The sequence below is a fragment of the Aricia agestis genome, chromosome 3, assembly GCF_905147365.1.
Source record: "Aricia agestis chromosome 3, ilAriAges1.1, whole genome shotgun sequence".
NCBI lineage: Eukaryota > Metazoa > Arthropoda > Insecta > Lepidoptera > Lycaenidae > Aricia > Aricia agestis.
The window spans coordinates 23,242,215-23,265,869 of record NC_056408.1 but is presented as its reverse complement, the minus strand read 5'-3'; the positions used below and the strand labels follow the sequence as shown (position 1 = coordinate 23,265,869).

Below are 23,655 nucleotides of genomic sequence, written 5' to 3'. Positions count from 1 at the left end.
GGAACATAAACATCGCTGGTATGACCGTTTGAGTGAGGCGCGGAGGATCGCGTGATCGGAGAGGCGCGAATTTCACAGCGCGCCGCTTGATTGCCAAAATCGCACTGACTGGCCAGCGGACCCCGCGCGGGCGCCGGAGCGGTCCGCGGCGTTCGAGGCGCGGGAGGGGAGGTGTTATAGGGATGGATCCTGGTGATGCAATAGGGATGTACCCGATTTTTTAAAACCCCGCGTTATAGTAGTTAAAATACAAAAGATCACTTTTTTATACACCCTTCTGGTTTGAAACGCGCGATATGTGATCTATGATTCGACAAGTTGATAAATATTAAAGCGGTTAAGCTATTCAATAGCTTTACCGCGGCAGTCCTCGACTGATAATTGAAACAGTACAGTATCAAAAAATGTCGATGGCTCCTTAATATCATGTTATTGGCGTTATCAAACTTCATATTACTAAAGTCACTCTAGGATTGTTTCACCCTCCCCTAGGGCTTCGTTGCAATTTTTTTTCTTTGTTGTGGTGTTTGTTTTCTAGTGGCCATTTTTTATAATTTCGAGCCACGTTGACACAGGTGAAGGTGAACTAGGTGAACGTGGATTGAAAATATCAAAAAGACGGATGAGCTGGCTTAGTATTAATGAACAGATACCATAACGTTGAATATCATATTATTATTATTTAATCTCCACTACTGCCTAGCAATATTAAGCATATACACATGAGAAAAGTAAAAGGTGCTACAATCGAAAACGGTTTACACTTTACAGCCTTTCGTTAATTGCCCAGCTGTAACCTTAAACATTTTAAAGTGTTTAACAATAAAAATTAACTATGTCATTTACAAAAATTTATGTTGATAAAAGTAAAAATAAGAATTGCTTACTTCATAGTATTAAGAAAATAGGTTGTACATGGTTGTACGAAGCTTTTTGTTACTTTTATTCAGAGTTTTCAGCATTTTTCAAAAATTTTTAATTATTCGAATAATATTCGAATTATTCGAAAACTTTTGCAAAATATTCGAATTATTCGAATAGTAAATTTGTCGAATAATAACATTCCCTACTTACAACAAAAAATAAAATGTTTAATTGAGACTTCTTATTTAAACTAATTACTATAGAAATACATAACACAGTTTTACATAATATTCTGATTAAATAACAAAAAGGTTATCATTTTACTTAATAAGTAGGTAACCTGATGTAGTAAATATACATTACCTATATTATCTTATTTTATCTTTAAACGAGCAATTCTTGTATATATTATACTTATTGGAATCTCGGAATCGGCTCCAACTATTTTCATGAAATTTAGTAAGTATGTAGGAGGTTTCGGGGGCGATAAATCGATCTAACTAGGAATAATTTTCAGAAAATGTCTTTTTATTCATGTTTTATCGATAATCGATAAACTGAAAAATATGACTCTTCCTGACATCTATTGGCGAATAATAATACTATTTTGTTAGCACCTAATTGTTTTAACGACCAGCAGATGGAGTTATTAAGTAACACGAAGTCAATTAGTGTTTGCTATACCGAGCAAAGCTCGGTCATCCAGGAACTATTTGTAATGTTTACACTTATCTAATACTAGCTGTTGCCCGCGACTTCGTCCGCGTGGACTTCAGTTTATAGCGCGCGATGTCAACAAAACTGGTGTCAAAAGCTTTTATAAAAAAACCCTGGTACCCCTTAAATCAAAACAGCTGTGCAGTGTGCACATAATATTTCATTTTTTAAAATTAAACTTTATATTTTATGCCAAATTTTAAAGCTTATTTAGCCCCCCAATTACACAACTTTTCTCATAAAGTATAAACTATCATTGATAGGTTTAAGGTTACGTCACTGTATAGATAAGGTACGGAGTTGTTTAGTAACGTAAATAAGAAATAACAATCGAAAAAAATCGAAACTCAAACGTAAGATCACCAAGGTGGTATGACCTCTTATAGAAAGACGTTTGAGCAAGCGTAAGCGCGATGTAGGAGACGGCGCCATCTATTATGATTTTTGAAACTAACTTAATTTGAACAAATTTACACATTTTTACCCTCTTACAACCCTTTTTTCCAGTAAAAAAGTAGCCTATGTCCTTTCTCAGGCTTTAGAGTCTAAAGTATACAGTATTGTATACAGATAGTCTAAAGTTTAGACTATCTGTATACAAAATTTCATTACAATCGGTTCGGTAGTTTTATCGTGAAAGCGAGACAGACAGACAGACAGAGATACTTTCGTATTTATAATTTTAGTATAGAAGCATAGATATAGATTAACGTGACTATCAGAAGCTCACTAATAATAATGTAATAAGTTTAATTTATGAATAATTAAAATAACACACAAGCACGGCTTATAACATCAGGAAACTGAAAAGACAAACCGCGACAGATTGCAAATAAGTTCCTACTTTCTATTATTAATTTTAATTTGATTCACGATGTGAAACATAAGAAAGCACTTAATGAAGTTTGTTTATTGTTGTTGCGGACGGTACCGCGCCGACCTCCGAATCAATAAGTATAAAATTGAAACTGCCCCCGGCGACGCTCAAGAAAGAGATAGCGCGCTCACACCCGGTGACCCGGGACACACCGGGGTCCGGGATTAAAAAGAAGGTAAAGGTCAATGAAAAAAACGCCTGGCCATTTGAGTAAACGCTCATAAAAGCAATATATAACAGGATTTGGAACACAATTCAGTTAATTCCAGTACACGTTTAGATTATTCCAGTAACAATCCAGCCTTGGAATGGATTATGTAAACCGTTCCAAGCCAATATGTCGGGCGTTTACATTTATCTGAAAGCTATGTAATACCTATTTTGATACTAGAAATCAAAGGACAATTCGGTAAACTTGGTTCTTCTACAAAGTAAATTTCATTACCTGCGACTCTAGGTATTACATAATATAATATCTAGATTCGAGAATTCGAGATTCACTTGATATATCATCTAGGGCGGTGTTAACGTTTTCAGATTTAGTTTGGATTGAAATTTGAAACTCTTTGGATTCTGGACCGATTATGAGGCATATCCATTAGGCATTAGCTAACTCGCATTACAAATGAATAATAATACATTTCAGCCTTCTATGTAAAAACAATAGCAAAATATTATATCTATATATATAAAAATGGATTTTCAAATGTGTTAGTCGCGCTAAAACTCGAAAACGGCTGGACTGATTGGGCTGATTATAGTCTAAAAAATTGAAATATTCGCAGAAGTCCAGGGAAGGTTTTAAAGTGACACGAAGTTCACCGGGACAGCTAGTATTGTAATAATATTATGTACCAGCTACCAGCGATACGTAGAAAGTAAATTTATTTCGTCGGCCCGGTGCCGGTGTGCCACCGCCTTACACAATTATGGTGCAGGCAAATGCAATATTTCTCATACAACTCACCAACTACGACAACTATTAGTAATACTAGCTGTCCCGGCATTCGGCAAACGTTTCTTTGCCATATGAGTATTTCGCCCGTATTATTTTATTGAAGTGACTAAATAAGTATGTCACCATGGCAACGTCCATCGCTATCCCGTCGCACAAACAATGGTCGCCGTCAGTCTCGAGTTGCAATAATTTACTATTATTTATTCAACAAATGCACAGTTTATCAATATAAAAGTACCCAGTAGCCGATTCTCAGACCCACTGAATATACATATTATAAAATTTGGTTAAAATCAGTAAAGCCGTTTCGTCGGCCGGGAGGAGTACGCGGCCTAACATTGTGACACGAGAATTTTATAATAAGATAATAAGTATATATTTTTTATTCCTTAATGTTGAATACCTAGCGATATAGGTAAGTTAAACTTATTTAGCTTTATTAGGTCGAATAGAATAGCATATTGATTGCAGCACTCAGAGATAAATCCCATACTTTATCTGTCAAACTCTCCATTAAATTTAAGTTTAATCATTATTAATTAATATCTTTGAATGCGGTCGTTAACGTTAAGGTCTTAGTAGCTATGGTCCAAACCACGAGATGAGTAAAAACAAAAAATTTAAACCGACTGCCAAGTAAAAAAAATAACAATTACTTATCTTTATTGGACTAAAGTAAAAAGTATTAAATAATAATTCTTACCTGTGTGAGTGCCTCTTTCGGAATTTGCCTAAACCTCAACTGTCGTGTGCTGCTGTGAACTGTGATACTATCTTCATTATTTTGAAGTCGGTACCAGCTCAGAATCGTGAATTTCATCTATGACGAAATATTTTTGATTTTTGGGATTGGTACCGGTAGTGCTCCATTTATTTATTTAGGAAAACGACAAGAGTGGTGATAAAATAGGCTAAAGAAGTTAGGTATATACCTTATAAATTGAGCTACAAAATGACACCTATTTCGCAGTCGTAGAGACAGACTAAAGTACTCGTTTTTAGGGTTCCGTACCCAAAGGGTATATACGGGACCCTATTACTGAGACTTCGATGTCTGTCCGGCTGTCTGTCTGTCTCCAGGCTGTAACTCAAGAACCGCTATAGCTAGACTTCTGAAATTTTCACAGATTAAGTATTTCTGGTGCCGCTAATACAACAAATACTAAAAACAAAATAAAGTTAATATTTAAGGGGGGGCTACCATACAACAAACGTTATTTTTTTGGTATTTTTGGCTTGTAATTCATAATGGCAACATACTTAAATAGTTATAGACACTTGAAATTTTCACAAAATCCTTAATTTTATGTGTACTTTAATATTAAATAATAAAATTAAAATAAAATAAATAAGGGCTTAGTTCAGTCAAAGGGCTAGCTGTTTGATTGAATGGCTTTTTTAACCAGTCGACTGCGACATCTACATATTATTTAAAGGAATCCGGAGTTCTCTTAGGTTCTTCGCAACCATAGTATACCTTGGTGCAAAATCTTACATTTTGGTAGCATATATATGTATATGCTTAGGAAACTTCTGACCGATTCCATTATCGCCGGTGCAACAGTTTCACACACTTAAAGCTTCCTACAGGCAAAATGAAGCATATTTATTATAATAAAATATCCCTTGAAGGGATACACATTAATTAGTTTAACAATGATTTATAAATGAAAACCATCATCAAATGTATGAAAAACACAAATGCCACAAAACAGGTCTGAAGCATAAAGTTAATATAAGGTAAAAGCACTAATAGTAGACTCGGAACTAATAGATGACACTTACGACAAAAATACCATAAAAATAAGAATTACTCTAATTTTTCTCAACACTATAAATTTTATAAGCTTCTCAAGCTATCTGTTGATGTGAAAAACACATTTGGGACGCCTTCGGGAACAAAATTTTAAAATGGGATCAATTTTCGTAAATAATGTGACCACGTCAACACGCGCTCGGCAATTTCTTAGCAAATAGGTTAAGGAAGGCGAAATTTTGCACGTAAGTTTTGAATACATTTATTTGATTTTTTGTAATTACTATTGATTTCATTGGAGTAATGGTCATGTTGTATACACTAATTAATGTTTATTTACGTTTTTTTCCATTTTCCCTAACAATATAAAGGATGTCTACTGTTAGTTCTTGAAAATATAAAAAAACCTAATAGATGACACTCATCTTTTAGTTTTTCAATACATACTAAAGTTATTTTGTAGTTTATTCTACTGCAAATATCATCACTATTCTCTGAAAATATAATTCTATTAACAAACTAACAAATTAGAACTACTGTTACCTAAAAATGGACATAATATTAGACCTTGTACTGATCTAAAAATCGATTGCTTTAGTTTTTTAGCAGTAAAAGGAGAGTTGAGAAAAGAAAGAAAAAAAAAGAAGAGGCAAGAGAAGCATGGAGACTAAAGACTGAAAATAAATTTACTAGGAAAAATATGAAAAATAAAAATAAGAGGAAATATAGTTTCAGCATGGAAGAAGAATGGATAGAATCTGGAGACAACGTGGATAATATTCATATGCATGTAGTTACTATGATTAAGTAAATGAAATCATAAAGACCTAATAATAGGAAAAATGTAATGTAATGTTCTATGTCAACTATTAGTTCAATTTGGTGTCTACTATTAGTGATGTTCGTTTATTGTGATGTTATCTATTAGTACTTATGACTAAGTTTACAAAAAGACTAATAATATATATTTTTTATTGATTTGTCAGAGAACAATTATAACAGTTTTATTTTGTAAGAGTTACTGAAGATATGGAAGAAGTTATCAATCCTCTATTTTCATAAATATATATTTTATAACATTCAAATGTTTTATGTTTCCTTAAAGCGTCTGCCATTAGTGCTTTTACCTTACCTAGCGGAATAGAGCAATAATCTCGAGCTGTCAGACGTAATATCCTAAGATCCGACCGTAAAATTCTGCATGAATCGTTTTTTTCGATCAAATATATTTTAAAATAATCTTTAGAACGTATAGAATGGATTAATGTTGGGTTGCCTTGTTAAAAGTAGCCGCAAGTACCTCTAATTGCGCAAAATGAATGCCAGTAATACAATCTTGCGCGTATTCAATAGAAAAGTAAGAGAATTAAGAAGTAATGACACTGAGGAATGACAGGACAATACACATAAAAATAAAAACGCCTGTTAAATAAAAATAGCAATCTTGCGAGTTCTCGACGTCCTCAAATAATGCCAGGCATAATAATTGTAGGCCCGAACATTTGTCATATACAAAAGTGATGGCAACCCCAGTTTGCGGCTATCGTGCGACTGGCAACCATGGATATTTATGTACAAAATGCATAAAACTTTAATTTGGTATCAAAATTATTAAAAAAATCGATGCTTCAATTTTGATAAAGAACTATGTCTGTTTATGGGCTGACAACCCTAGGTTGCGCCCGACTTAAAGCTGGCAACCATTTATACCTTATTTTCTCACGTCATTTTCTTTCAAATGATGTTAAAAGGACTATGAGAAGAAACGTCCCCACCAACCAACAGAGCAGAAACAGGTGTCATTCGAAAGATCTACTAGAATAGAGAATTTTTTACTATAGCGTCATCTGTCAAATACGTGGGGTTACAGTGCAATTCCATCAAACTTGGCGCGGCGTCGTCATCGTGCCATGACACAACGCCGTCACCCTGACACGGTGCGACGCCGCACAGTGTCCCGGTGACGCGTACGGTGCACCGCGCGCCCCTATTCAAGGTGAAACTTCCGAAAAATGGCGTTCCAAACTTAAACGAGGCATGTGAAATACTTATCAAAGGGCGATTCCGCTAGAGACGACCCTCAACACGAATTTTTAAAGTATAGCATTTGTTACGTTTTTTTATTGAATTATAAATAAAAAGATGTATATTTACTAGCAAAAGAACTTTTATGAGTAAAAATTGTAATTTGAATGATTTAGAGCATTTTGAAGTGATATCATCTAACGGCGCGAGAAAAACTGCTTATGCCACACATGATCATTTTTACTCTAAATCACTATCTCGAAGTTAAATTTTAATACATAATATTGACTGTATAATATAAGTTTCTATTTCGTTGCAAAAAAAAACAACAATTTTGAAATAGTTTTCAAACATTATTAAAGGAAAATCGCCATGGTTGCACCCGCGATAAAAAAGGCACAAAAGTTTAGTTTTCTCGCTAAAATATGTTGTTAATTATTTAAAACTTTGTGAAAGTAAGGAGAAATGTGAGGGAAATTAGAATTAATCATTGTAACAAACTATTTTATTATTTTTAACACAAAAACAGAACCTTTAAAGTGGTTGCGCCCGCGATCGAAGCAGTACAATTGGAAATGCAACAAATTATTTTTTGACTATTCTAGTGATTTTCGTCTTATTTTATATCATTTAGGTAAACAATAACGTTAGATTATATTTGTTATTATTACTTTACATGTAATTACAAGATTTATAAAAATTTGAATGGAGTCACATCGTGTTTTATATTTTTCTAAATATTTCATGTAATACTTAACAGATGTTTCAAAATCATGATATATTCTTTTATTTTTAAATATTTTAGAGGAAATGCTACAAATGACAGGAAAAATAATTAATATTTAATATTGTTCTTTGAAAAAAATATTTTTACTTATAATTCGCCCATATTCTTTTAAATTATAAATATTAATTTTTGAATTAACCGAAATACAGCACACCTGTGCTGTAGTTCGGTTTTATAACAATACATCGAAAAAGGTTTGCTTAAGTTACATTATTTAATTGTTTTTAGTGATTAAGATGATTTCTTTTCTCAGATCGATAAATGACTGATAATTAAAAAATAAGAAAATTTTAAATAGTATTATTACAATTTACTAACAATATTATGTATTGCATATCAAAAATGTAGAAATTAGTGGCAGACTTATGAATAAATTCAATTTCTTTAGACTCGTTGCGCCCGCGATATTCTGATGTTGCACCCGCGATCGTGAAAATTGTTTATAATTCCTAGTACTAATTAGTCAAATTAATTGTATCTAGTTAAATAATTTCTTTGTCTTATACACTTTTGAAATATGGGTTAATAAATTACTAAAAGTTCCACAATTAGCAGTATTCTCAAATGAACCCGTCCGAGTTCTTAATAGAGGACCAATTTAGTTGCACCCGCGATAGCTCTTCAAACATGTTTTGTGGCTTTTCTTAGATTTAATTTTAGTTTTCATTTACGATTTATGATTGAACTAGTTAAAATGTATACCTTCAAAAGATAATTTATTAATAAATGTGTTTTATTTTGTCAGTAGGACGCTTTAAGTGCGTCAAAATGTTGCACCCGCGATAATGGAATCGCCCCAAACAAAGTCGCGTAGTGGAAATATTGTCAGATTTCAATCAAACTAAATGGGCCACGGGGCGGCGCACTGTTCGTGGCACCGGAAGTCGGAACACGCGTCACGTGTCACGGTGGCGGCGTCGTATCGTGGCACGGTGACGATGCCGCGCCGTGTTTGATGGTGACGCGGCCTTTGGTTTTATAATAATATATTGTTTTAATTTTTTCTCTTTTACATACGCATTTCCTTAATGTGCAAATAAGTTGTGTTAAAATATGGAGATCATATTAATATTATTGTCTTCAATTAAATCGTCATATTTTGTTTGTACATACATGATATTAAAAACCAGCACAGTGCGTATCGGGTCACGCGCAATATAGGGGGCTCTGTAGTACCGCTAGTTTTTGATAATTTTTGTATCGTCAATGAATGTACATTTGTAACCATTTTGTAACGTGTTTTTCACTACCCACAATACCATCTCAGTTACGATCAAAAGAATTTGAACTAAAAAATTATTTATAATTTATACTTCTTCGAATACATTTTTTTTAGTTGATCGACTATTACTCAATTACTTATTTATGAAGTTTTCTTAGCCGTGATAGTTTTCCATTAACGTCAGCATAATATCTCCTACTCCCGCGAATTTTTCCACATTTCCAGAAGCAACCTGAGCTTAACAGCTAAACCTGAGCCTGAAACCTAAGCTAAAACAATTTGAGCTAGTGGAAGGGGGGACACTGGACTCTAACGATTTTTTCCACTTTAAAACTTCATTTTTCACAAGTGGATCCCTAAATCGGAAAATTATATTTGAATACTCTGAATAATATTTTTTAAAAACGTACCCAACGACACGACACGATGGACGCGGAAAAAAAATCACCCCCGCTTGATGTGTATGGGGAGGTACCATAAAAAAATAAAGATTTTATATACCATTTTGTCGCCATCATTAAGATAATATGCATACATGCCGAATTACAGCTTTGTAGGCCCTATAGTCTCTGAGAAAAACCGCGGACAGACAGACAGACATACAGACGGACGGACAGACCGAACCTATAAGGGTTCCTTGTTGACTACGGAACCCTGATATGCTTTCTGTTTGTAGAAAAAAGATTTTTTTGTTAAAAAATAACCACTTTTTTTGGAGAAAAGTTAATTTTTTTAATAAACCCCATTGATTTTGAAACTGACACTTGTACTTAAGACTTTTCTGGGTCCCAGTGAACAAATTGAGACGCATCCCATGACTGTTGAAGGGTGGGGACGGGGTCCATACAAAATCCCCCATAGGCCTTTACTGAAAAAAAATATCTCATGAACATTCAACATAATAAGAGGTACTTGCGGCTACTTTTGATAAGGCAACCCAACATTAATCCATTCTATATGTTCTAAAGATTATTTTAAAATATATTTGATCGAAAACAACGATTCCTGCAGGAGTTTACGGTCGGATCCAATACTATAACCAAAATTGGTTTTCATCTGTGTGAAAAATATGTGTACGTATACACTTACACAAGCATGATTGAACATGAATTCTATGAGATTAAATTGTCAACGTGCGGCACGTGCCGACTGGACGTCAAAAAAAGAGTGATGCTGTCATGTATCACACGTCTCTTTTTACCACGCAGTGTTACTAATAGTGACATACCTCTTGCTCAGGCCTTTGTTTTTCTATTCCGCTAGGTATATTAACTTTATGGTCTGAAGTGCCATCGCCGCGGGTGCAACCAATTTGATCCTCCATTAAGAAGTGTGATGAGTTCATATTATGAACTCATCACAGTTCTTAATATAAAAAGACTTAATAATTGTTTGCGAAATAAATTTAAACGATTACGTTTTTTAAATAAAAGTTGCATATTATTCTTTAGCAAAAAATCCCATTATTTATTTCCAAAAAAGCCAGCAAAAAGTATTGAAAATTAAAAATAAATGCATCAAATATTGTTTTCGACACCAACTCTCTGAGTTCTGAGGATGTGACTTTTGTCTTTTCTGCTGACGGTGTTTCGTCCACTCACTAATTTTGTTGTGTGTTTCGTAGACTCACCGACACTGAAGAATGAAGATTGATAGATTTAGAATAAGTATGCCAATGCAAAGACAATAATATTTAAATATTATGTAACTGAGTAGATTTCTGAAGACAAATGTAACATTTTGCATTTTAAATTTATTATTTATCCGATTTTATAGTGCGATTCATTGAAAATAAAAATTAACGACCATAATGATAAGAAATATAATATAATTGTTAATCATAATTCATTCTACTAGAGTTAACAAAAACGTCATAATACGTCCGCATTGTAAACGTGGCCTTATCCTAGAATAGCTTAACGTACAAATTACACAAATGCAATCCAATTTGAGCTTTGTTCAAACATAATACAGTTTATTTTGAGGATACACGAGAGCGCCTGACTTGTTATCTTCTGTCACGCTCGCACCCTAGACTTATGAACCACTCGTTACTTTCAGGGTTGTCGCTCAACTTAAAATCTTAATATTTTGCATTTTAAGCCCAGCCGCACATTATCCGAATTTCTGATCAGAAAAATTCGGACGCCCCGGCCCCGCTAATACATTTTGACACGTCAGAATTCTGATAGTATGCGGTCTACATAAGGTCTGCAACAAAATGTATGAACAGATGGCGTTCCGGCGGGCGTCCGAATTTTTCTGCTCAGAAATTTCGGATAATGTGCGGCCGGGCTAAAGGTACCTGGGACTATGGTAAGGTATACTTGACAGATTGATTGAGGTATAATTGAAATTATTTTTTCATTAATACATATTATTTAACAAAGAAATCTAAATATTTTGAGCTTATGACAATATGTTCATAATAGGTCTACCAAAATCTAATTGCAAAAAATGAGAAAATAAATTGACTCTAGCAATACCGGTAACCAGGGTAATTGGAATAAAACATTTTGATCCTTTTTTTTCATTAAATAGCGGTTGATTGTGTGTGTATTAATCATGCAAATTGCAAATATAAAAATATATAAAAATATATCTGCCAATTGCTATCCAAATTTGCCATCAGATCCTGGGTAGATCTATGTAACTTATTATTATTAATATAAATAAATAAATAATATACGTCGCTATACCCGAAGTCGGTGTTATACATAATCGGAAATCGTTGTAGTGTTACGTGTATTAGTTTAAATATTAAATTTCAAAGTATGCTCTTAATTTGATTGATGTGATGATTTTTTAACTATGTATTTCCTTCAGCGCGAGCGTTCAGACTTCAGAATCAGATGCACACTAATACCTATATTGTGCGTTGTTTAATTTTATCTAAACGTAACAATGAATTCACTTAATTTCATTGCTGATAATATTATATAGATTTTTTAAAGAAAATCTTAAGCTACAGTAGATTTCATTACGACGCGCGACGGTTGTATAATAACACTAGACGTTCCGCGTAAATTAGATATTTCACAGACAAATTAGTTCACAAAAAAAGCCTATGATCCGTCACGTGGTCTACTTCTTATCTGTGCCAAATAACAGAAAAAATGCTCCAGTAGTTCGTGAGATAAGCCCTTTCAAATAATTTCCCCCGTTTTTTCCACATTTTCCTCTATTTCTTCGTTCGTAGTAGGCTGAGCGTGATATAATATAGCCTATTGCCTTCCTCGATAAATGGGCTATCTAACACTGAAAGAATTTTTCAATTTGGACCAGTAGTTTATACGTGGGAGAGCCATGCTTCGGCAGGAATGGGCCGGCTCGACTGGATAAATACCACGTTCTCACAGAAAACCGGCGTGAAACAGCGCTTGCGCTGTGTTTCGCCGAGTGAGTGAGTTTACCGGAGGCCCAATCCCCTACCCTGTTCCTTTTCCTACCCTCCCCTATTCCCTTCCCTTCCCTGCCCTCCCCTATTACCCTATTCCCTCTTAAAAGGCCGGCAACGCACATGCAGCTCTTCTGATGCTGCGAGTGTCCATGGGCGACGGAAGTTGCTTTCCATCAGGTGACCCGTTTGCTCGTTTGCCCCCTTATTTCATAAAAAAAAAAACAAAACAATATTATTATTTTAATACATATTAAAATGAGCGTTGGCAACCCTGCGCGCAGGCGAGCTCGCTAATATAAAGAGCCGTATATTTAGGGATATTGGATCTGAGATTCTCAAACTTTTACCACTATTTTTAATACACTTAAATGTTTTAACTTAGTATTATCTACGTAGCATTGAGAGACTTTACTTTGTTAGATAGAAATCTCTACATAAAAAGTGAACTAATCTAGGTAAGAAGCTTTCATTGGATTGTATGTAATATGTATTGACAATTATTATGACCCAGTATCGATTGGTAGTTGCTCGGTAACTGCTTAAATAGGCATCAAAATAGTGTTCGGAATATAGACTTTAGATGTAATATACTCTTCAAGGGCTTTCACCTAGGGTCTAAGAATAAGATCCGTAGTGTTTCCCAAACTTGTGTGTGTTCATGGTTCTTGGTTGTTACTTGTTGCCAATTGAATATTTAACACAACTTATAGTACATAGCAGCAAAATTGGTGCAGGTGATATTATCAATGTACTTTTGACCCTTACTTTCATAGGTCAATAATTATTTAAATGAAAGGCACATGTATTAGGTATTAAGGCGAAGAATAAAATAAATAAAATTTTAAGACACAAGGATAAAAATTTGTTGTTGCAATTTGAATATATTTTATAATGATCAGCTGTTCACCACCTGCCGCGATATCAGTTATCAACTTATCACCTGTAGTGTGTTTTGTTGTGTGTGCTTCTACAAAATATGTGTAAATTCGCCAAAATGAATATTAAAAAAATATTAAAGAGTAAAGACTAATATTAAATAAGTACCTAGTATAATTTTTATTGATTGTAATTATTAAAAAAAAAAAAAACTCTACTGTTTAATAAAACACAATTCTTTCCCTGTAGAGCAATTTAAAGTCTAGGTTCAATAATTATTAATTACTGAAAATAGTGGGCGCAGGGCGACGCGACGCGACGACGGAGGGACAGTGTGCGCGGGCCTCATTTTAGTTGTGACTTTGTGAGTTGTGACGTCATAAGATAATTATTTAAAAGTTAAAATTATCACTATCGGCGTGAGTGTTTTCGGTTCGCCACCAGTCATAGGGAATTTACACTGATAAATAATTTGATAATTTAAATTGGTTAAAAATTATTAACATGAAATAAGTACATTATTTCCTTAAAAAAATATTAAACCCTGTTTTAATTAGTCATTCGGTGAAACCTAGGAGAGCCAGTGGCTTCTCAACTTTAAATACAGGTGATGGGTGGCCTTACCAGTTACCGGAGTGGATACTGATGAGGCGACAGAAGAACTATTGAGGATAACGCCGCTGTCGCCTGTCACCTCGACCGACGACCGAAAGAGAAGGTCGCTACTTAGTACTACCGCGTACTACCTAGTCACTACTCTATAGTCCATACTCGTCGCGAGCATTATTAAACTTTAAATTTAAAAAAACTATTTCGGTTGGATAAATCACAAGATAATTTTAATTGAGCACAATTTTCGAGAACCTTCTTTTCGAAAGTCGCAAGTCGCAACCTTGACCAACGAACCGAAATATCAATGTCAGAACTCACAACTCAGAACCGTCTTTCATTAAAAATATCTTCTAGTAGTGATATTTAAGTTAGTTATAATTAATATTCATTTTCGGTAAAATCTGTCTGAAATTGAAAAATTCTTTCAGTGTTAAATAGCCCATTTATCGAGAAAGGCTATAGGCTATATTTTATTACGCTAAGACTATTAGGAGCGAAGAAATAGAGGAAAATGTGGAAAAAACGGAGGAAATTATTTGAAAGGGCACTACTGGAGCAATTTTTCTGTTATTTGACACAGATCAAAAGTACCCAACGTGAAGGATCATAGGATTCATAGGCTATTTTTTATGGACTAATTTGTCTGCGAAATATCTAATTTACGCGGGCGAAGCCGCACGGAACGTTTAGTTATTATAAATAAACTAAATAATTAAGGTGGCTCCCATACAAAAAACGCAATTTTTGCTCCAATAAGGTACGGAACTCTTCGCGCGCGAGACCAACTCACACTTGGCCGATTTTTATTAATTCGCCTAGGCCAGTGAACTGGGCCTGTCGCCAGGCCACGCCGACCCGAGGTCGCACGATTTCTTCCGACCGTAACCAAATGTTTGCAAACGAACGAGCAAATTTTATTTATAAGTCAGCGAATTTTATTAATTTATTATGTTTATTACACTCAATTAAATAAAATTAAGAATTATATGTATAACAAAACTAGTTTCAATCAGCAATTAGTATGAAGACCTTTTAATAAATAATAACGAATAACGGAATCGCTTTTAACGTTATTATAATCGATTTTCACTGCACACAATAACCAAAATATTTTGTATGTTGTCCAATAAATCAGATATATCGTGCAGCTAACGACTAAGTACTGATATTGTGTACAGTATTATACATACGATCGTTAACGATGAGAATTGATATCATATTCCTACACGTGCTGGCCGCGTATTGCATTTCTGCATATTTTAAACGAATGCCTCTGAGTCGTCTGAGCCAAGTCCGAGTAGACAAATAGACACGGTCGCACAAACATCATTTTAAACTTTAATTCTTATTAAATTATTATAATGACTTTCAAACATTATACCGATATTGGATATAGCGATTAGCGACCGAAGATTTGGTCCTTTCGATGTCGGTGTATCGGGATTTTAACCAGTAAGTTACAATAATTTATGCAAAAATGAGAGGCGACGCATTACTTCGCTAAAATCCACACTAATATTATAAATAAGGAAGTGAGCCTACCTCTCATCTGTCGATTACGTTTTTTTGTGTCTACGTTTTGTCGCAAAACTTTAGCTTTAACAGCACAGAAAAAATAACATCGAGATTTTAAAAGTAGATCCTATTTTACTTCCGCTATTTAAAGGTTCGCGCTCACTTTGTCGGGGCTTGCCGGGGCGGATCGGGGTTCAGCGCAGCGCAAAATGCGCTATAGCACACTATTGCCGGGCCGGGCCACATCGCATTGACGGATTTTGAGTTCTTTGGATAGCTCCAATGTGACCACTCTTAAATCACTCGTGACTCGATAATTATATTATATCATAAACGTTGAGCTATATTCTACTAAAATCTACTAGACCGTGTTTTAGATTCTACCGAAAATCTACCTTTATTAATCAATGTATTCTACGTGGTTGAAACTAAAATAAAACTAAAATGTTTATAATATGGACTGTCTTCATTATGCATTATTATTTGATAAATAATATCGATCTTCTATTAAAATTTACAAAAAAAATTTGGATTACTAAATCGTCATTCATTTAACCACAAATCTACCAAAAAGTGGAAATCTATGTGAAGTGTGGTCACACTGTTGCCGGGCCTTGTCGCATTGACGGAAATCCGCTGCGCCCCGACACAGTGTGCGATACGCGCATCCGCTTCCATACAAATTGTATGGAGGCGGATTTTTGCGATGAGCCCCGGCACGGCCCGTCTCAATGGGCTCACTCCTTAAGTGTATCATCGGAATCCGATGACGATAATATTATAAAAGGCGACGCGACGCAACGGGCGGGACGCCTGACGCGGCGAGACGCGTCGCGCGACGGAGACAGTTTTGTCTCTAGTGTGCGCTACTCCTAACGTGAGCGGTCGGTGAGGCCGGTCACCGATGACAACAATAATTTGTGCGTTTCTGTGTGTATGTGTAGGGTAAAATAAAAAATAACAGTAAGCCTCGAGTCATACTTAAATCCGATTTTCAGGAAAATAATTGACGAACCTCGATTGGTTGCTTATGTTGCGTGCCTGCATTTGCAAATACATAATTATTTATTAACTTAGCTGTCTTGGCTACATTTCCTGCTGTATGGACGATTTAACATCACAAACTTCGGATATGTGCAATTATACAGCTCATATATGTAGATATTATTTGAAAATAATCGAACTGTAGAAGTTAATTAAACTCTAGTTAAAAAATACTTAAGTAGTCAAATCTTAAATCATTGTGAATCGGCAAAATGGTTTGTGAATCAAAGAAAAACTTTTCTCACTCCATGTGAACGACGCCCTAATTATTTACCACTAAAAATTTAATTTTGTTTAATAAGAACTTATAACCAGTTATTAGTTATACTCTACTTACGTAATCAGTAATCACTAACCATTAGCAGACAATAAAGTATAAACAATCAAATTGTTACGAATATAATATAATTCTTGTGAGTGTACAATGTGCAGACAGCCTCATAATAATTTTAACAAAAATGTTGATGTGGTTGTACATTTGAATTGATTAATTTAAATATTGTGTTCCACGTCTCCGGCCGACGAGATCGAGAAACAATGGATGACGTCACCGAATTAGGTTTCTGATAATCCGCTGATTCGACGAAATCACAACACAGATACACAAACACACAAAAACAAAACGATAATTACCTAGGTATATTATAAAATCACCCATAGGCCATAGATTTATTGAGTTGTTATCACTCGGTCAATAAAATTAATATATTATATATATCAATTAATATTTATTTTTGTAATATTTTATTACCTTGTACGACGGTTTCTCCATAATAGGGTAATCCACACAAAGGCGGTCCACGTTCGCGTCACACAGAACTCACATTTCTTTTATCTCGATACGAAATATACAAAACGCATCCAATTTTAAACACTAGGCGATGCACAAAAACAAATTCGGAAACAGTTATTTCTGCAACTTATTTTTAGAAACACATTACGCACACATCTTTTTAAACACGGCACTGACTGATTTAAATTGACACAGATAATTAATTAGGGTAATAATTTAATTTACAATAAATTTTAAAACTTTGGTGCTAAATGCTTATGTTCGAAAAATAGTGAAATGCCAATTATCGGCTACAATAAAACAATATGGCGTTCGTTTGACAAAAATAAGTCAAAACACGCGCGGGGGGCGCGGAGGGCGATGGCGGGGGTGAGGCGGTGCGGCGGGGGGAGCGCACCGAGTACCAACACTACCGCCTCAATGGACGGCCGGCCCGTATCTGTGTGCCGCGATATCGCGCGCCCGCTCACACACTCACTCGCGCAGGGCTGATACAAACACTCACAAACACATTATTATTATTATTACATATTTTAATGTGTTCATTAATTGTTTCTATTTAAATAAATAAATGCGATTATAAAATAAGCACCAAAGACACTGAACATATGTGAGAAACGAGGTATTTCGTTAGCAACATAATATTATCATGTCATAGCCTATTTATAATTTAAGTTAAAACTTAAATTATAAATAGGCTATGACATTTTACTTACTAATTAAATACAAACATTTAAATATCTTATGACCGTTTTAGTAGAGAATAATAAACAGAAAATATCATAAATAAATTAAAATGTGCTGAAAATAAGTAGTTAAGTACATAACATTGAAATCGCTAATGACGCAAGTCACAAGTTGCAAATTAATAATAATAGTAATGAAGATTTATCATTTCTCATGTAGACTGTAGTATTATTAAATTCATTTTAAGTAATCTATTATCTATCGTATTCATAATCTTATAAACATTAAGTAATTGTATCACATAAGCACAACACAATATTAGTTATTACTCATTAGAATAAATGCATAATAGACAATAGTATAAAATAAAAAATTATTCAGGCAAAAAACTTATTCATTTGCAGCCCTGAACGCTCGAATAATATTAGGTCGTGAACACACTGATAAGGGCATTGTTGATTAAATAGGTAATAATAATATTACCAACTACCAAGGTATTTAGTCGGTGACTACATTTTCTTATACTCTGCATTGTTACACAATATCAGCTTTTCTGTTATACCCATACGACCTATCTTCTTGTACTCGTATAATTGTGTGGTGATTGGTGAATGGTGAACCTATTACTGTTTACATAATATTTAGTATTATTTAGCTCCTAAATCTTGATGAGAGAATACTTGAATTATGGCGAGTATGTCGAGTGCTGACTAATAATTATAGGACAAGTTTCTAAGCTAAAGTAATTAAGATACCTTAAGACGGATTATTACAATAAATACAACAGTACTAACCTACACAAAAATTATATTATAAGGAAAATATAATGTGCGTCATTGTGTACGCGGTCTTATGGAACCACGTTTATATTTTGAAATACGTATAGATTAATTTTAATCATGGCGTCCATGATTTTGACTGATTGTACATTATTTTATTTTGTGTTAGATAACACGAGTGTGATTGTCACATTACACTTACGGTATTCACAATGTTTCATGAAATTAATAATTATCTGTTTAGGGTTAAAACTGAAATGTCACATTACCTACGGAAAAGAATATTATTTATGTTATAAAATGTAACTGCATTCTTCCGTTTAGCTTTTATATAAACGTGTGTGCAGTCAGCAGTGTGAATAATATCGTTAGATAATGTTTATTTATGAAATATATTATTTTTTATGAAAACAACAATAAAATATGTCGATTGACGATCATAATATTGCGTAAAGAAGAAAAATTAATAAAACAAAACAATAACAAGTATCATTTTGTAAATTACTTATTTTTCTTATATTATAATATAACTAATAACCATAATGGTGACATAAATCAAATAAACATAATAATATGAGAAAATGCAATATTTTCGTTTTTGTCTCAAAACGCAAAATCACCCGGTGTGCGGCAACCGGCACACACACACAACTTGTTCGTTTTTCAAATAATCTAAGCTAATCTGCCGTTCCAAAAGCAATCTAATACCATAGGAGTAGAGCTCCTTTTGTAACGCGACTAATTATATTATCACTTGTTTATGATAGTGTTGTCTGCATCAGAAATAGGGTATCCACTGATTTTTTGTGAAAACGAACGAAATAAAAACCAAGATGGCGACGTTCAAACATTTCGTCGTGAATTTCATGATTGAACAATGAACAAACTTTATGGACCTAGATCTTACACCAATCACGATTGATTAGCTTTTACATGTTATGAGATTTCATTCTTTTATTTTCCCTCATCCTTATAAAAGTTATAATATGCATTCAGCATATTAAGTATATATTATGTATATTCATACATCATACAACCACTGCAATAATAATAAGTCAATTACTAATTAGCATGCAGTCTAAATATTACATAATAAAGCACTGCACGAATTTAAAAACTACTCGTATTGGTTTTTACAATTAATTATGACACGATGTTTACAGAAATAGAGTTCGTCACTGGTCTCGTATATTTTTAGAAATCGTGTAAGTATTAATAGAATCTATATTTAACTGACTTTTCACACGGAATATTTTAAAGTTAATAACCTACGAAAATAGATCTGGAGACAAAAAAAACCTGAAATATAGTTTATTTACGACTTGCAAATGTCGCCAAGGGTCAGCGGGACTAAAAATAGTTTTAATATATTTAATTATTAAAATTTATTCCATCCTATATCTACTTCGGACGAATCATGTCGCGTTCGAGACAAAATCAGAGAAAAATTTAAAATAGAACGTGTTTATTAGCGAGGAAATGACTCCGTGGTCGGCATCTATTTATGTTTGGCAATTTCGTTTTAAGTTGCCGCATAAGTAGGCTGAAAATAGATTCATAATATCGAGGAACCCGTCGACGGAATAACATTAATACGATAATAATATATAGAATGTACAGTCAGGGTCGCAGGATATTAATAGAGCTTCTATTTTTGTACAAAAATCTCGTTATTAATGAGGATTTCGATTCACAGATATAAAACGTATCTAAAATGGGCGTATTATGAATAGCAACTTATTTTTAGACGATTTAAGTTAGCGTTACCGGATCGGTAAATATTAGAAAATATAAACAATATCAAATATAAAAATACTAACCAAACCGTACGTAAAATAAAGGGCGTGGTGTGCAGTGTGCGCGCGCCCTAAACAGCAATTTCAACCAAATGGATACGCCACGAGGCTCGCGCACACTCCCCGATTTAGTTTTCCGACTTTAAATTTAATTTTAATTTATCCTTTTTATTTAAACTTTATAACGTAAGTTGCTATTTTGTTGCCTAATTTCTGATAAACATGCGAATAAAAAGCTTTCTATGCTTTTGTTTAACAAAAAAATTAAATCCTACAGCCACACCTGTAAATATACCTCAGCTAAAAAGATAGTAGATCTAGTTTTTGTGTTATTCCGCCAAACGGGCTCATATGGCCTCACAGTACCTTCGCTACTTTAAATAGTCCTGGCTGCGGAGGCGCCGGGGAGACCAGAATGCCCTCAGGTCTCGGGACCATGGAGAGGCGCTGCACAGCGTTATTGTATTGATTACTGAGCGCGACGCGACAAATACAAAAACATTTATACGTTCGCTCGTAGTGGGGCACGCCGCACGAGTCACGAATCACGAGGCGACCGTTTCGTAATAATTATTCAATATTCACAGCTAAATTTAATTTACAAATGATAATTTTAAATTTAAGTTTATTATTTTTAGACGTCGCCACTTTATATCAGCTCAATCTAGAATGTATTGTTTATTTTTTGATTTGTAAGTACATTGTACAATTGAAGTATTAAGTATAATGTAATTATTGTCTAATGAAATTATTGAAAATATGAATTAATAATAGTATACTTACTTAATTATTACTAGATGACCCGGTAGACTTCGTATCACTTTCCTTCTAATATAAAGCTTCCCTGGACTGTTCCGAGTAAGTATATATTTTCAAGATATAAATTTAGCCAAATCGTTTCAGCCGTTCTTGAGTTTTAGCGAAACTTTCACACACGAAATTATTTAAGTACATAAATTGATTAAAAAAAAAATATATAGTAATAAAAAAAAATATGTTTAAATTTCCATTCCCTGTGTTTCAGCTGACCCGGGAAGCTCGTTGAAATGAGTGTAGCCAGCCCGAGCACACTGCAACATTTTACTTAACTGAATATTTATTTATTTTATTTTTCTTTTATCACCAAAAATAACAGAATAAACGTGGGATTCGTTTTAAGTTATTTAACTAAAAAATAAGCATTAGTTACAAGTTACAAGACAATTATTATTACAACTTACTAGTATGTACCTACTTAGTAGCTTAGTAGTACTAGCTATAAGTAGGTAAACTTAATATAAATATTTATTTTAGAAACTCAATAGAAAAAAATTGCTAATTTAGTAATAACTAATAAGCGACACAAAAAGCTGATAAATTAACGAATAATGAGCTTAAAAATAATAATCGGCCAAGTGCGAGTCGGACTCGCGCACGAAAGGTTCCGCACCGTTATAGAGGAAAAATAGGCGAAAAATTGTGTTTTTGTATGGGATATTTATTTTTATTAAATATTAAATATTTATTTTATTTTAATTTTATTATGAATGATTAGAGTAAGTACAGATAAAATCAAGGATATTGTGAAAATTTCACGTGCTGTGGCCATTATTGATTACGAGCCAAAAAGGAAAAAAAAATATGTTTGTTGTACGGGAGCCCCCCTTAAATATTATTTTATTTTGTTTTTAGTATTTGTTGTTACAACGGCAACAGATATACATAATCTGTGAAAATTTCAACTCTCTAGCTATTACCGTTCTTGAGTTACAGCCTGGAGACAGACGGGCAGACTGACAGACATCAAAGTCTCAGTACTCGTAATAGGGTCCCGATTTTACCCTTTGGGTACGGAACCCTAAAAATGAGCTAAAATGATGATCGTCGGATTATGACGATTTTGATAATAATTTTACGTGACATTTGTACGAAATAGATGTGTTTTATCTCTCGTTTGAGATAACGCACGCATATTTAACCGACTTCCAAAAAGGAGGAGTTTATATGTTCGGCTGTGGATATATTTTCGTTATGTCATAAGACGTGCTATCAATAATGGATAGCACGTCATATTGTGTTATTTATGACATAACGAAAATAAAATTTTAGCTTAGCATGACAATTAATGTCATGCTAATTAAGCTAAAACGGCAAGTCATTTTATATATCACTGTATAGACACATATTATTAATCATTATTATGAAGTAAAAAATATCGTCAGCCAAACATAGAATCTCTTCTTTTTTTGGCAGTCGGTTAAAATGCCATTGATATTATTTTTAGCTCTATAAACGTCTTTATGACGCGGACGTAAGCAGTAGATATTATGATTAATAACTCGTACAAAATAAATGCTTTTTTACTCCCATAGTGCTTTTTTATACACACAGTACAATAATAAAGAGACTTTATACTCTTTATTATTGTACTATGTGTATACATTCTTACTAGTCTGTCCGTCTGTCCGTCTGTGTGTCTATTTGTAACGTCTTCACGCTTGAGCCGCTAAATCGATTTTAATAAAATTTTGTATGGATATACTTTGAGTCCCGGGAAAGAACATAGGCTACTTTTCATCCCGGAAAAATGTACGGTTCCCGCGCGATAAACGAATTTCTGCACAATGGAGTTGCGGGCATTGACTAGTTATTTTATTAATAACTAGAAAACCCGGTGAACTTTGCATCACGTCCCTCGGCCCTCCTAATATAATAAATAACTAGCTATTTGACCGAGCTTTGCTCGGTATTCGATGAAAATTACATTTTCTAAAAATGATTCCTAGCTGGATCGATTTATCGCCCCCGAAACCCCCTAGATACTAAATTTCATGAAAATCGTTGGAGCCGATTCCGAGATTCCAATTATACAAGAATTAAGTACATATACAAGAATTGCTCGTTTAAACATATAAGATAATATTATATTCTGTGGTATTAGTCTTCTTCCAAATACATTATATGATAA

General features: G+C 33.9%; 1 protein-coding gene across 3 annotated transcripts in view; it reads right to left on the bottom strand.

Annotated features, from left to right (window-relative positions):
- The window catches only part of LOC121725726 (AT-rich interactive domain-containing protein 5B-like), a 74,313-nt gene extending 56,442 nt beyond the window's left edge, over positions 1–17,871 (bottom strand). For all 3 annotated transcript variants that reach the window (XM_042112791.1, XM_042112794.1, XM_042112792.1), the window contains exon 1: positions 17,405–17,871. In XM_042112791.1, coding sequence (XP_041968725.1) covers positions 17,405–17,425 — 21 coding nt within the window. In that variant the 5' untranslated portion in view covers positions 17,426–17,871. The remainder of the gene's footprint in view (positions 1–17,404) is intronic.
- Between the last annotated feature and the right edge of the window lie 5,784 nt (positions 17,872–23,655).